This window comes from Periplaneta americana, chromosome 13, assembly GCF_040183065.1.
Source record: "Periplaneta americana isolate PAMFEO1 chromosome 13, P.americana_PAMFEO1_priV1, whole genome shotgun sequence".
Taxonomy (NCBI): domain Eukaryota; kingdom Metazoa; phylum Arthropoda; class Insecta; order Blattodea; family Blattidae; genus Periplaneta; species Periplaneta americana.
In genome coordinates this window covers 79,985,661-80,001,639 of record NC_091129.1, presented here as the reverse complement: position 1 = coordinate 80,001,639, position 15,979 = coordinate 79,985,661, and the positions used below count along the sequence as shown (strand labels likewise).

Here is a 15,979-nt window from a genome sequence, read left to right as displayed (position 1 = left end):
TCAATCGCCCTCACTTCCCTTTATCACACAGTTTTGTTTATGTTAAATGTACCTTACATTTTAGATAGGAGAAAAGTTACTAATTTTGTCTAAATTTATTTTAATTTTGTCTAAATGCACCCTCCCCTTTTAAAGGGAGTTTCATTTGCACAAACGTAATCAGAGTTTGTATACAAAATAAATAATATACTACCTGTACAAAACTGTACAAACATTTATGAAAATCTGTTAGATAGAAGAAAAGTTACTAATTTTCGCTAAAAGCACCCACTATAAAGGGTACTTTTCCTTATAAAATAGTAATTTTTCTATACAAAAACAAATATAGGCTACTACCTGAAACTACTGCACCAAGTTTCATGAAAATCTGTTACATAGGAGAAATACAATCCCATATAAGGTACAGTTTCCCTTACAGAAACAGAGTTTTTATATAAACCAAACATAATACCTGTAACTTCTGTACGAAGTTTAATGAAAATTTGTTACATAGGAGAAAAGTTATTAATTTTCTCTAATTGAACACGTCCATAATCAGGAATGCATTGCTTCGAATTTAATAAAAACGCCTTTGGTATCATCAACTAAGGCATATTCAACATTATTTTGTGTCTTTTGTCCAAATATTAGAAGAATATCCTTGGAATGCAATCGGTAAATTGACTAGTGACTAACACTCACGTTTTAACATGACATTTGATTTACAATGAAATAAGACTGTAATAAAAGAAAGCTACATGAAATCTTTTTATTGGCTGAAGTGTAGCGTTAGTGGTTACTATTTCCCTCCTATGCCTATAATAATGTAATAATCGTACTTAAGTGATTTCTCGGCCGAACCGCGCGCATCTTCAAAGGCGTTTGTCAGAATCCTCATATAATCCTCCGCCACATGTTGTTTCTCCGTTCCGGTGATGGCGTCGTGGTGCTGCATCACTCCCATAGCTTCTCGTAAACTGTCGATAGATGAAGCTTCTACTTGTCCCAATTGCGTCATCGCTTCTAGTTGCTTGGCAACCTGAAAGCAATAAAATTGAAAAGCTGAGTTCAAAAAGAGTTTTATTCGCTTTTTAGGTACAAAATCTAAAATTGCTCATTCAATATTGGTATAATAACATGCACAACTGATATACATAACAAAAACTGGCTACTGGAAATACATTCCATTTCATATTTTTTGTCATTTTTACTCAATTAATATTACTGATTGATTATTGTTTAGTCAACTGTCCAAACACAGGTTTGAACCTCATAAGTAACACCAATAAAGCATCACTCATGAGGCAACAAGGCCAGGAGATAATGGGGTAGGGTGGCCAGTTACTTTCCCTTTCAATGCATACATCGCCGATTAGCTACATATTCCACTAATCAGACTTCAGATGCATACAAACAATAAATTGTTCTTCCTTTGACACATATCGTCAAGTGAAATGTACTGCCTGATAATAGATTATTATTATTATTATTATTATTATTATTATTATTATTATTGTTATTATTATTGACCAATACGGAGTGAAAGAAATGTAACTGTGTAAATTTTACGAACTTATTTCTGTGATAGAACAGTCTCCAAAATCGTGAAGGTGTAGTATACTATACCATACTTCATAGAAGTACAAGATTTTGATATAAAATGTATGTGCAGAGATCCGAAGTATAATAATAGTATACCTGCATTTGTCCTCTAACTGTAACCTGCAGAATTTTTTCTGCATTTTTCCTCATGTCAGTCAGTGACTTCATCTAAGTTAAGAATTATATTGAACTTTAAAAATAAAACAATAAATGTCTCAGGACTCAGGAGGATAGAACAACAAATTTCTTATATTAGTTTGAAATGAATACACTTCTTAAAATGACTGAATGAACAAGATATTTAATTAATTAATTAATTAATTGAACAAATGAATAAATAGAATTAGTACATTAATGAAAAATAAATAAAAAATAAATAAATAATTTTCCCCTAGATATCAACAATATTTTAGGGTCTACTCCATAAGAACTATCTGATTTTGACTCTTATCAATACCATAGCAGTTGATAAAACGTCGTAAAATAAACTAATTAACATTAAACACGCCGAAGTTTTTGTTCTTTGATGCTGGTAATCTCTGTACGAATGTTGTCTTGGAATTAATTTACCGTAAGTGGATTGTGGGCATACAATCTCTCTCTTCCAATAGGCCTAGGCCTATCTCTCATTAATATAAATTGCAAGGATTTAATTCGAATGAGCGAACCGGCCACAGTCTTCGGGTAACTAATAACACTATAATCGAAGATCATCTTACGCATTTTCATTCATTGAGATACCTGCAGCAAGCACAGTCGCATTAGCGTACGTTTTCTACTCTTCTGTTAATCCACGAAAAACAGGACATATTCTACCGATTTCTGTGACATATTAGGGAACTTCCAGTAGCATACGTGGATTTTCCGAACTTCAATATCTATTGATTTAGCTGTTAACATAGCATAAAAAATCTCGCCATGTACTTACTGTTAGAACCATTAATAATAATGTAATCTTGCTCTCACTTCTACTTAACTGGCATAAGGCGCAGAACCACGCTTGTTCTGTATAGTCTCACTTTTATTGCCAAATGTGCAGAATCTCTTGATAACCCTGTTTGTTGTGCTAACTTACGAATAGATTTCCTTGGACTCTTGTCTAAAACTGGAACCTATCTCTTCGAATTTTTATTTTTTGTCGCTTTACCAACTGTGAAAGGAAGATGATAATGCAAGCGAAATGAATCCAGAGTACAGCGCCGAAATTTACCCAGAAATTGAGGGGAAAACCCCGGAAAAATCGCAACCAGGCAAGTTGTCTCAACCAGGATTTCAACCAGGGCTCGCTCGTTTTAAGGGCAGACATGTTAACCGTTCCCCTACAGCGGCGGTCTCGAATTTGTCTTCTGTAAGAATATGCCTATGTTAGTTGCACGATGGTTTGTCACTAATCTCTAAATTATAGACATACTAGGTATCGGGGAATGTAGATATTTTCTACGAAAATATCTTTGACATAATCTCCAATTTTCAGGTTTAGCAAAAGAATCGTACTTATATAAACACATGATTTTTCAACCGAATACATGCGATCACAACAAAGTCAATGACGCTACTAAGCTACCGAGCTAGCACAGCTTGGCTAGCCTGCGGGAATAAGAACTTGTTTATATCGTTTCAGGCTGTTTCGGTCTATCTTTTTGGGTCACTTTTCATTTTTGGTACTAGGCCATTTAGATAAATAAGACATTTCGATCCCACGAAATTTTTGGTACAGCATTTTCGGTAATAGGCCATTTCCGTACCACGAATTTTTTGGTACAGAACATCGGTCACTTGGGTCACTTTATGTTTTTTGTCATTGCTTTGTTCCAGTCACGTTGCTTTGTCATTGCTTATGAAATAAATTTAATTTAAATTACATTTCGTAGCAACGGAAAAACAATTTGTAAAATGCAATAAAATATATCAGTAGAAGTAAAATCAAGTATAATATGTCGAGTGAAATAATTTACTCCAGTACAAAATAAGCCTATGCTGGTTCTGAATGCGTTTTTCTACCAATTTCACAAGTACAACAAGCAGAGAACCCGTCGATATGGAGATGTAAGGACAGGGAAGCTTGTACAGCGAGATGCACAACTAGAAATGATCTTATGAACTTAGAGATTTTAAAAGATAATACTGACAACCACAGTCATCTCGCTGGTGTGAAAGGCGATTTGCGTAGAGTACGCAATGCTATAAAACGACGTGCCGAAGACCAAGATCAATCCCAGTGATCGTGCGGCTGAGAGTGGTAGTGAAGAGGCAGAAACGGAATAGTCCCTACTCAGTCAGCATATCCCTGTGCAATTTCTTGCAATAAAAATAATTATTACTTTCATTTAATTTTATTTTGAGGGTATAATAACCGAAATAGGTACCAATATGCCAAACTTACTCAAAAAGTCATTACCAATATGTAATAGCCTAAGCCAAAGGTACCAATGACCGAAAAAGCGTGGCCCAAGTGTCAGGTACTCATATATTTATTACAGGCCTATTATTTAGTCCTGATAGCTCAGCGAAGCGAAAGAGGGGAAGTAATAGGAGGAGTGGGGAGAGTTTCGGAGTAGAGATAGGGCGAGCGGTCGGTAAAGGCAATCGAGTGAATAACCCAATCACCCCTTGACGTAACTAAATAGACTCGCCTGTCCCACGCGCACATCTCCGACGACTGTCAGGACTAAATAATCGTACTGTACCTATCTATCTGTTTACCAGAAACGTGGGACCGAAACAGCCGCTAATTGTTTATATAGCCTACACGAGTCACACTGTAGCTGCATATTACATCATTTTCTCTTCGCCCCTCTGCTTGTATGTCGGACATTTGTTATATGCATTCAAACTGATACTTTCAGAAAATTAATTATAAACTGAAATATTATTCGCAACATTATGAAGGAGTAAACTAATTTGAAATTCTTTGATTTGTAATGAGAAGTAGGCTATGTCTCATACTCGTTTACACCAGTTTCGTAACTTTACGTTTTCACAAGATATTTTAAAGCTGGGTGTTCTCACCTGCAGGAAGTTGTTCCCCAGTCTCTCGAAATATTTGGTTGTCGGTCGAGATGTGAAGTAACCAGTCCAGTAGGAGCTGGAGTCGCTCGCATATGGGAAGAAGTCGTCCTGTTTAGTTGTGTAAGTTAGTCCCTCGTCGTTAACAGCCTTGAGGTAGCAGGAAGGTGTAGAGTAAATAACATTCACACCTTTATCTGCAGCGTTGACATATCTGTAATATGATAAATAACGTAACGACATCCAAAACATTCTCGACACAGAATTGTACAAGATGATTCCTACTCATAATATTCGAATTGAAATAGGCAGTAACCAGTTTAGAAAACTCAAGGAAATGCGATTCATACTGTATAATTATCACTGAACAACAATTTTTTATATTTTGTCTTGCTTCGAAATAAAAATAGGTGAATATTACTAATGTGTCTCCTAAATCTGAATTCAAAATCCAAATTGCCCCATCACGTACCATTTTCCGGGGAAATTGAATTGAACTTTTTTAATGAAAAAACTTTTTTTTATTTTTCACTCCTACTGTTAAAATTACAACACACTATGGATTCAGAATGCCTCATAATACTTGACTCGGGACTGTCTTTTACAAGGAACCAACAATAGTCTGCAAGGATGCTGGATGATGGTCTTTCTTTATATCGCTTTTTCACTTCAGATATTTCTTGTTGAAATGTGCTCGTAGCTTATCGCTTCAAGGTTAGGAAGAAATAAATCCAAATGAGAATGTAAAAAGTGTATTTTGAGAGACATGTTACACTCCACTTTCTCATATGCACTTAACATGGTTTCCAAAAGTTCGATTTAGTAGTCTGCCATAGAATTTCCAAGGAAATTTGAGCAAATATCTTTGTAAGCGCGCTATGCATTTTTTTTTTTTGTAACGGAAAGTTTTTTTCTCAAACAAAGAGTCAGCCATAATTTTGCGAATTTATGGACCGATGAAAATGCTCTCTATTAATTTGCCTTCACTCAAACTGGTAAACTTTTCTTTTAAATACTGAAAATCACACCCTTGTTTCTTCATTGCGTAGACCTCACTTTGAACTATTATGAAATTTACTGCATAGAAGGGACCAACATCTGTTTATTTATTAGAAATAGTCGACCTGGTTGGCAAGTTGGTATAGCGCTGGCCTTCTATGCCCAAGGTTGCGGGTTCGATCCCGGGCCAGATCGATGGCATTTAAGTGTGCTTAAATGCGACAGGTTCATGTCAGTAGATTTACTGGCATGTAAAAGAACTCCTGCGGGACAAAGTTCTGGCACATCCGGCGACGCTGATATAACCTCTGCAGTTGCGAGCTTCGTTAAATGAAACATAACATTTTTTTTATTAGAAGTACAAAAGAACATGCCGACAACCATAAGAAACCGGAAATAGGTCAGAAACTCATAAAATGCATTAGCTTTTGGTTTTGGTTTTCAACTCTCCAATCCGCGCCAGATGGTTTCTGGAGAAGCGCTTATCGAAAAGTGAAATCATAGTACATCTTAAAAACTATACGTGATACGAAGAAAAGATATGCATTTTCGGATCCAGCGCACACCAAACCATAAGGGACACATTGTTTTAAGTCTGAGCAAAATTCTTGTTGTTCAGTGTTATACTTCTCAAGTTTGGCTTTAGAAAATAAAGGTAGGTTTTAATCTTAGTCCTTATTAAAAAAACTCTTCTCGACTCTAGTCATAGAGGAATACATAGCGGTAAACCTATAACATGCAATCTCCGTGGTGGCGGACCTCCGACGAAAGGACATGACAATAGTATTCCTGTAGAGTCTTAATTTTAATTATTATACTTGTCATTCAAAATTCCCACTAATAATAACCAAAACAAAATAAAAATGAGTGGATTTCAGTGTAGAAGAGATTATTAATTACTTGAATTTTACAACTTTTTAAACTAAATTTTAGTGCCCAAAATGCCTTACCTCATTAATATACCTACGGTGATACTATAGAATTATTTCAAATGAAAAGTTCAACATACCTGTGGGATAGCTTTCTAATGATAAAGCAAACTTCTGTCTGTAATGTGATTAACCTCATTAAAAATCTTCACTTAAAATTCATCTGTGCTTTTATTTATATTACTATTTTTGGAGTAGTCAGGTAGGTCTTGCTGCCTGAATAACGTTATCTCAAATTAGCGAGTAAGAGATGAAAATATAATTAAAATATTCTAATCAGTCTTCACGATCATTTACTAACAATAAATTTCAACAGCTTACTTATCTGATATCTTTAAAGCGAAATACATTCACCATAATTTCAGGATGTATGGCTTTTGTCTACGTCGTTTTTATTCACTTAAATGAAAAGTGTAAGCTAACAACTAAGAATGAGTGAGGGATTGGTAACGATAATTTCTCCCCCTCCTCTTATTGTATAGAACTTTGGTCATGAAACAGGTTGCGCTCTTGTAAATACTATCATCGTTTCACTGTTATAGATCGAACGTGACTGCCGACTGTGTAGGCCTACATTTATCTTGGACCGAGCGTAGGAAAGTTCTATGTTGCGTAATACAAATAACACAGGCTGAAGGGACAGAAGTCAGAACATTAGTATCCAGCTGACTTCCAGTCAGTGCAGTTCAGTGTAGTTTGTGACAATTAGGCTACAGTTCACATTAGAACAGCGAATATTTAATTATGCTTACTTACGACTATATAACGAAGAAATCGTGCTAAAATTGTTGTGCTATTTTCGAGCAGTCGACATTTCCAGCACTTGTTACAAGATAAGCCAATAAATTACATCTGTAGTTCAATTTAGGAAGTCGCGACATTTCATTGCCGAAAGATCATGTGCTTAATTACCGCTAAACGAGCTGTTACTTGTCCATGTTATTTTTCCAGCGACACTGTACTAAGCGAAACCTGTTTCCAGGCGTACTTTCTATAGTACAACCATAGTCGGGCGGGAAGTGATAATTTTTTAATAGTTGCTAATTCCTTAGCACGACATAAGACTTACTTGACCAGTTTGTCCATATTCTTGAAGTACATGAGAGCGTCCTGGTAGTTGAAGTCGTCTCCCATAGTAACCAGAATATTGTTGGATGTGTAGTGTTCAGCTTGGCCGTTTACGAAATTTACGAAGTTTTGTACCTTTGAACAAATGTCGACAATTTAGGATTGCAAGACATTTTAATAGGCCTAGTATGTTCATAAAAGCTTTTGTATTTTTTTTTATAAAAATGTAGTAAACAGTATTATGAACTTCACAATCTTTCGAATGTTGAATTCAAGATTCGCCTTCAAGTCAAGTAAAAATCAAGATGCGATGAATATATATTTTATTAGAGTCGCTGTAAATGGCTTGACCCACGTAATTGCCCTCAACTAAGAATCAAAGACGGAGGTGTCATCAGTAAAGGAACAAAAAATTAAGGTGATTCTGAGAAAAGAACTGTATGAAAAGAAAATGGAAATGTAATTTTTATGTTAAAACGATTCATTAATATTGATATGAGATAACTGGTGCAAAAGAAAAAAAAACTCTGAAGTAAGTAAAATTGTATATTTCTGTATAATACCGATGGACCAGTTGAAAAGAATTGTTTATGCTTGTGAACTGAATTATTCTACTTAAATGACATGTGCAATTTTTATATAGCTCAACTAAAATATGTTCTTATATGACTTAATCTGTTTACTATGCATTGTATATTTTTGTTTAGCATAACTGATGAATTATATGTGCTGTAAATTGAATAGTATACTGTATGATAATTGTATATAGGCCTACTGTAAATTGAATGGTAGTCTGTATAGCTCAATTGATGAATTGTATATGCTGTAAATTGTATAGTAGTATATATAGCTCAAGTGATGAATTGTTTATGATTATAAATTGAATTAATCTACTTGATATTAATTGCATAAATTTGTATAGCTTAATGAAAGTATGCTTGTAAATTAAATTATTCTGCTTACTTTGTATTGTATATATTTATATAGTTTTGGCCGATGAATTGTATATGCTTTAAATTGAATAGTAGTCTGTATAGCTCTGTTGATAAATTGTTTGTGTTTGTAATTTGAAGTAGTTTGCATGATATGTATTATCAATTTCTGTGTATCACAACTGGTTGAATTGTTTATGCCTTAAATTATTTAACTTACTTGTTTTGTATTATACATATAGCTCAACTTATGAATGATCGTTTGTGTTTGTAAATTTAATAATCTGATTGGCTATGTATTGTATACTTTTAGTAGAGCCATCGATGTAGCTCAGTCGGCAGACTCGCTGGGCTGCTGATCCGGAGCTGTGTTCGGGTTTGAGTTGGATCCCCCTTTGGTCTTTGGTTTCTTCCGAGGTTTTCCACAGCCGTGCAACTGAAGCCGGATAGTCTATGGCGAGTTCTCGGCATCAACCCCTTTGATTTGATTACCTCCCTTTGATTTGATTACCTGGTTGGGGTTTTCCGAGGTTTCCCCAACCAAAAGGCAAATGCCGGGTAATATTTTGGCGAATCCTCGGACCTCACCTCATCTCACTACATCTCGCCAAAATATTGTAAAAAATTGCACAAAATTGTAAAAATTGTAGAAAATTACTAAATTGTAAAACTGTAAAAATTGTAATTGTAATATTGTAAAATTTTTTACTTGTACCACATCTTAAAGGTTCATTGCTCATGTAAGATCTATGGAATAAAATAAGTGAATGAATGAATGAATGAATGAATGAATGAATGAATGAATGAATGAATGAATGAATGAATGAATGAATGAAAAGAGAAACAACTCAACATTTAAAGTTGTGAGAAACCAACATTTTAATGCTTCATGTTGCTGTGAAAAAACCAAGAATCATTGAAATTGCCTAAAATTCTCTTAATGATGTTTTATATAATATATAAATTTCAAATTAAAGTATGTTAGTTCGATTTTTCACAGCAACATGAATCTTTGAAATGTAGTTTTCTCAAAACTTTAAATTTTGGGTTTTTTCATTTTTGATATGGTCCGTCGATATGCTTGAAAAAGAGTTGGAATAAAATTGTTTCATACATCCTACTATTGAATACAATGTAAACCAAATTATCAATCAAATATTTAAATACATCAATAAATAAAATTATTATCCTGAATGACGAACAGCTAAAACAGAAAGGGAAGTTACGTGAAAAGAGAGTTAAAGAACTACAACAAAATATTATGATTAGATATCTACATTAACGCATGATGCCTTTGACCATGTCGCTCTGACGCGAAATTAATACCGATATTTTTGTGCTCTTTCCTATCTAATTGTAGACAGATTTTCTTCACATTTTTTGTCACCATATCTAACGTCTAACATAATATATTCTCATTTGATGGCATGTAAATAATATTTCAACAAATTACATACTTAACTACATTATATGTACATTAAAAACTTATATAATAAAATGTGAATGCTGTACTCATTTTGTTATGGAATTAGTAAATAATTTACTCATATCTTTAAATATTGTATTGTCAATTGATTTACTTTCTATTTATTTATGTATGAACTTATTTTATTCAATTCTTAGATTATTTTTGAAACAAATGTTACCGGTAGAGGGGAAAGCGTAATTTTTATTTATCTTAAAATTATACTTCTGTAGACCTACTTACTTAAATATTGAAGTTGCTCAGTATCAGGTAGACTATATGGCAATGAAAATGAAGCAATGATGAAGTGTCACATTACTTCCCCGTGTATTCCTACCTTGGCGTCGACATTGTAGTCAGGACTCTTCTGGTTGTCGATGAAAGGTTCGGTGTTGCACAGGATGTCGAAGCAGAAGCCGGAAGGTGCGCTGTAGTGATTGTACAAGGCACTCGTGAACATGTCGGCTGAAGCACCTGCAAACATTTTATTGAGGCTACCATTAGTATACAGGGTGTTCTGAAAAATGTTCCAGTATTTAGAGAGGAGGTGGTATACGTCAAAACAAGAAATAAAGTCCTATAAACATGGGCCCTAAAAATAGTATCTTCTGAGAAATTAGCAAATATTTACCATCACTGTAAGGGCAGCTTACCAGACCTACGAGGATTATCCCAGAAGTAAAGCACAATGCGCATGTGTTCCCATATCCATGGATATGCGTGGTTGTTATTTATTGCGCAACTATTTGGAGTTATTCCGATTCTGTGCAAGTTCAGTTAGATCGCTTAAACGTTTTTTGTGTATAAGCGATTGAAATGAACGACGAAAATCAGTCAGGTCACTGACTGAGATCAAAAATCATTCATTGAAAAAGAAACTTTACGTGAACGTAGACCGTAGTACCATTTCCCGATGGTTTCAAAGTGTCTGTGGAAGTCATATTGCTACAGAAGACAACCAATTCTCTGGAAGACAGAAATCATCACCGGACTTCACTACAGAGGTAATTTTTGCCAATGCATTGGAAGGAGACAGAAGGATGGCATGTGCAGACATAGCCCGTAGGAAACTGTGACCAAAAATTCGCCAGAACCGACTATTGCTCTTGGTGTGCTTCTTCTGTACGTTAATACAGGACCGCAAATCGCAGAACCAATGAATGCGTTGTGTTATGTTTTATTTAACGACGCTCGCAACTGCAGAGGTTATATCAGCTTCGCCGGATGTGCCGGAATTTTGTCCCGCAGGAGTTCTTTTACATGCCAGTAAATCTACTGACATGAGCCTGTCGCATTTAAGCACACTTAAATGCCATCGACCTGGCCCGGGGTCGAACCCGCAACCTTGGGCATAGAAGGCCAGCGCTATACCAACTCGCCAACCAGGTCGACTGCCAATGAATGCAGTACGACAGATTACTAGTGGGAAACTGTTCCTCAGCCAACCTGCAGTTCGGACATGAATCCACTTGACTATGATAATTTCCTTAAAATGAAAAATCGGGGTCAACGACCTGAATACTGCTGTGAACCAACGTATTCGAGACCTAAACTTTATAGGAGAATTAATTAAGAGGCATCCAAAAGCTACCACAACGCTGGGAAGCAGTAATGACACTTGAAGGGAACTATTTTAAACGACCTTGATGCAAGTGAATTGAAAAAATAAAATCTATGTCAATGAAGTAAGTTTGTGCATTACTTCTGGGATCACCCTTGCATTCCACAAATACGATTCTGTATATAATTAGCTCTTGAAGAAGGAAAAGTGTGTTATTCTTAAATAAGGATTTTGTAAAGAAAAAATAGCAAAATATACAAGATATATTATTTTTTATCAATAAATCGATGTCAGAATAAATTGTAAATGATATGCTTACCGAGATTAGAACTGCCTTCCCATATCATCTCTGCTGTTTTCCCAGCAAGGCGAGTGTTCTTATCTTGATAATCCAGCCTTGCAAAGAACAGGCCATCGTACCCCATGCGTGCAATTATGGAAGCCATCTCACGAGAATGCCCAAAGGGGTCGATCTGCCAGCCAATATGAGGGCGTCCACAGGATCCAAAAGTGTCGTTGAGCTTTCTGGAATGCAACACAACCTCTATCTCAAGAATTTAACAGTGCAAACATTTATTATTTTTGGCTTTTAGTAAATTATCTGAAGATAAAATGGACTCATGGTGGAAATCTTGTGTCTCGTCCATATCTAAGACAACACAGAATATTGCATTGACACTTAACAAATAATCGTGTCCGATGTAAGATTCGACGCATAATTAGAGCCTTCATCGTTCAAGCTGTATCTGTAGCAATTGCGTACATTACAGTCAGAGGAATAGAATTTGGTGTTGTGTAAGTACCTGAGACCCCATGTGAACTGGTCGACGGTGGACTGGTAGTGGCTCGCAGCTTCATCGTTCATGCTCCAGGCTCCACCGATGAACTCCAGGCGTCCCTCATTGACTAAGTCCTTCACTTCTTGTTGCCTCTCTGGAGTTTGTTCCAACCACCACATCCAGAAGAACGCCGTTTCCACGTAGATGAATCTACGAACGTATTAAGAAAATACAGACAAAAATTTCTCACATTAAACGTAACATTTCTGACACACAGTGAACACCTTCGCTATTGACGATCTATTATTCCTCCTTTAGGGGAGGGCGCGGGCTGGGTCTGTCCTCGGATGGGGCCATTGTACTACCCGGGATGGAATGGTGTGCTTCAAGGCCCCTCCGCGCTACTGATTCCCCTACGCGCTGCCTCCGAACTCCCCTGCAGCCTACATGGTTCCTTTGCATTTTCAGGTAGGCCTCACCGCAGTTCTTCAAACCGGTCCCAGATTTACCATGAGCCCAGTGGAGAGCCCACAGTGCATAGCTCTACCACCAACAACAAATGACCATATCCATGGGGTCCAAGTTCGGGGCGGTCTGCATTCGACTCTAGATCGGAGCAAGCCCGAAACCGAGGAAAGAAACGGATATGATGATAAAAGAGGGGAAGTGTAATTATGATAGCGAAATGAATCCGAGGTTCAACGCCGAAACTTACCCAGCAATTCTGTTTTCAATTGGTTCAGGGAAAACCAGGTAACTTGTCCCAACCACATTTTGAACCCGAGCTGGCTCGTTTTACGTCAGACGTGCTAACTGTTACTCTACAGCGGTGAATTCGCTATAGACTAAGCCACTGGCGTAACTGAGGCTGTACGCGTGTTAACCTGCAGATTCAAGGATACGCTCGGTGTGAGTTGGATTCCGGCTTGAGCTGATTAACTCCTTGTAGTTTTTTTTAGGTTTTCCCAACTTAAATCCAAATTTCAGATAATTCCAAGACGAATCCTCGGCCTCATCTCGCCAAGTATCACTTCGCTATCACCAATTATATTGATGCTAAATAATCTTGTGGTTGATACAGCGTCATTAAGAACCAATTAAAAGAATTTCGCTATAAAACTTCGCGAACAATTTTCTAAAGCAATCTCAGCAACACGAGAGACCTAAATTTGAATGTGTTGTTTGTTCACTGCGAGCATATTAGGACTCAGTTTTTAGTTTATTTATTTATTTATTTTTTTGTTTTTTGTTTTGTTTTGTTTTGTTTTTTTTGTTAATATTTTCGCTCTTCTCCTATTGCTTGCAAAACTCTTTCCTCTCGATAGAGAGGAGACACACTTAAGCAGTTATGATACTTCACGAATAGTTTGCCAGCTCGTCGCGCAAGGTGAGAAGATGACATACGAAACTATGTTGTGTAGGGTTGTAGGATTGCGAAGGAAGCGGTTCGAAGGTTTTGTAACTGATACTACACCAGCATTTGCCTGGAGAGGCTTAGATAACCACAATAAAACCAAGCTGTGATATTCGGCCACTGAGATCAAGCCCGGGACTTCTCGAATACAAGACGGATGTATTAGCTACTACACCACCCTCCTCAGTTTAGTTTTTAGTTAATATGGACATTTTTGTTTTACCCCACTAAGGACATTATTATTATTATTATTATTATTATTATTATTATTATTATTATTATTATTGTTATTATTATTATTATTATCTGTATCTATATATATAATATATATATATATATATATATATATATATATATATATATACACACAGCAATAGTTTCATGTAACTTATGTTAAATTCTAGTTGCATGTTAGTTACAGTTATAATCAGATATCCTACTAATTGGAACACATGTTGTGTAGTAGTGAATTTCTTAAATAAATAAATTAAGCCTTTTAGGCCTACTATATAATACTGTATATGGAATTTATTAACATAGTGTTATATTTACTCTGTAATTTGCCAATTATAGCTAAATTTTAAATTTTTTGTTTATGATATCTATACTTAACTCTTTTTAATTTATTTTTCTTTGTTATTTTTCATTTATATCTATATCTGTGTCTTTTATTTAGGTAGAATCTATTTGTTTTTTTATTTGTAATTACACTTGTATCTTGCATTTGTATCTGTTTTATCACTTTTTTCATGTTATATGCAATTGTATGTTTTTTAAAACAAATATCTGTACTGTCTATTGTATTTTTTTTTTATTTATTACACCATTCTCACACTATACATAAAATATGAATGAATACAACAATAAACGTAAATTAATGTATAACTTTAGCACTTTCCCTGTGATCTTTGAACCGTTCTTATTGTTACAATATCACTGATCTACAATGTCAATGAAACTGCCAAACATAATCTTGTGTTGACTGTGCTGCCGCGTCTTCCACCGTGTCCGTTTGAGAAAATCCAAATATACAGCCTTGTCTAAAGCTCCATGATTTTGCAACACATAATAAATTGTATTACCTAAAACCCACAAGATGGCGTTTAGTCTAGGACGGGGTGAAATTTGAAAATCGGGGCGAAGGAACTTCTCGGGTGAACAATTGATTAGACCTAGTTTCCGTACATAACTCGTGGCAGCTTCAAAAATGTCAGTAACTGAAGAACATGTTGAGATGCGGTGCAGAATAGTGTCCTGTTGTTGACACGAGGGGCAAACTTCCGTTGGACTCAACCTGATGGAGAAAAGGCGAGTGCGTGTGGCCACCACATCATGTACTGCCTTAAACCAGGTGGAGCGGACATCAAAGGACAAAGCAGGGGAGCTGATGTTACGCCAGAGTCGATCATAATTCACATTGGTAGGGGCGATTCGTTGTATACGCATTTGTAGTGGAGGAGACCTTCTTCTAAGATTCTGGTACACTATCTGAACAAGTCTCGTATTCGGATCTGCACCTAGTGAGTCTATGTAACACCATTCCAGCAAATAAACTTGAAGATATTGTAACGACCTTGGAATTACATGAAGATCAGGTGGATTTCGAAGGTCCGACTTAAGTGACCAATGTTGGAGCCATGCCGCTGAGTAACAAGCATTAGAAAGCTGAATCCTTCTCCCTCTGCTTAGGAATAACGCAAGACATTTATCTATGACATGTATTAAGCCAATGCCACCTTGTGATGGACTGCAGGTTAATGTTGACATAGGCACCCGAAACACACAACCTCTCCAAATATACCACGATATTGCACAATTAATTTGTCGTGCATAAGCATTTGTTAATGGTAACACTTGGGCTAAATACCAGCACTTGGACAGTATATACGTCTGTACAGCCCAACTTCGTTGATATAAACACAAATCACGAAAATATAAATCTTGCGCTGTTACTTTAACCTTTTGAACAATTCCCTTCCAATTGAGATGTATCATCTCTCCTATAGAAGCAGAAAATACAATCCCAAGAATTTTGATGGTCTTCACTGTTTGCAGTGGGGGTATCTGCGGAAGCACTTGCCACTGTCCAATCGGAAGAATCTTGGATTTTTGCTCGTTGATACTTAGCCCTGAAATGTTACTGAATTCATTCAAAATTGTTTTAAGTTGTTCAACATCCTTTTCATTTGAAAGCAAAACACTGACGTCATCCGCATACGCAACTACCGCTAACTTCTGCTCCCTG

The 15,979-nt window shown here is 36.1% G+C and overlaps 1 protein-coding gene across 1 annotated transcript in view; it reads right to left on the bottom strand.

Annotated features, from left to right (window-relative positions):
* The window catches only part of LOC138712046 (lysosomal alpha-mannosidase-like), a 61,124-nt gene that overhangs the window by 27,986 nt on the left and 17,159 nt on the right, over positions 1–15,979 (bottom strand). Inside the window, exons 4-9 of the mRNA XM_069843437.1 lie at positions 12,345–12,530; positions 11,861–12,066; positions 10,318–10,454; positions 7,585–7,718; positions 4,591–4,801; positions 819–1,018 (exon numbers count right to left, since the gene is read on the bottom strand). Coding sequence (XP_069699538.1) covers positions 819–1,018; positions 4,591–4,801; positions 7,585–7,718; positions 10,318–10,454; positions 11,861–12,066; positions 12,345–12,530 — 1,074 coding nt within the window. The remainder of the gene's footprint in view (positions 1–818; positions 1,019–4,590; positions 4,802–7,584; positions 7,719–10,317; positions 10,455–11,860; positions 12,067–12,344; positions 12,531–15,979) is intronic.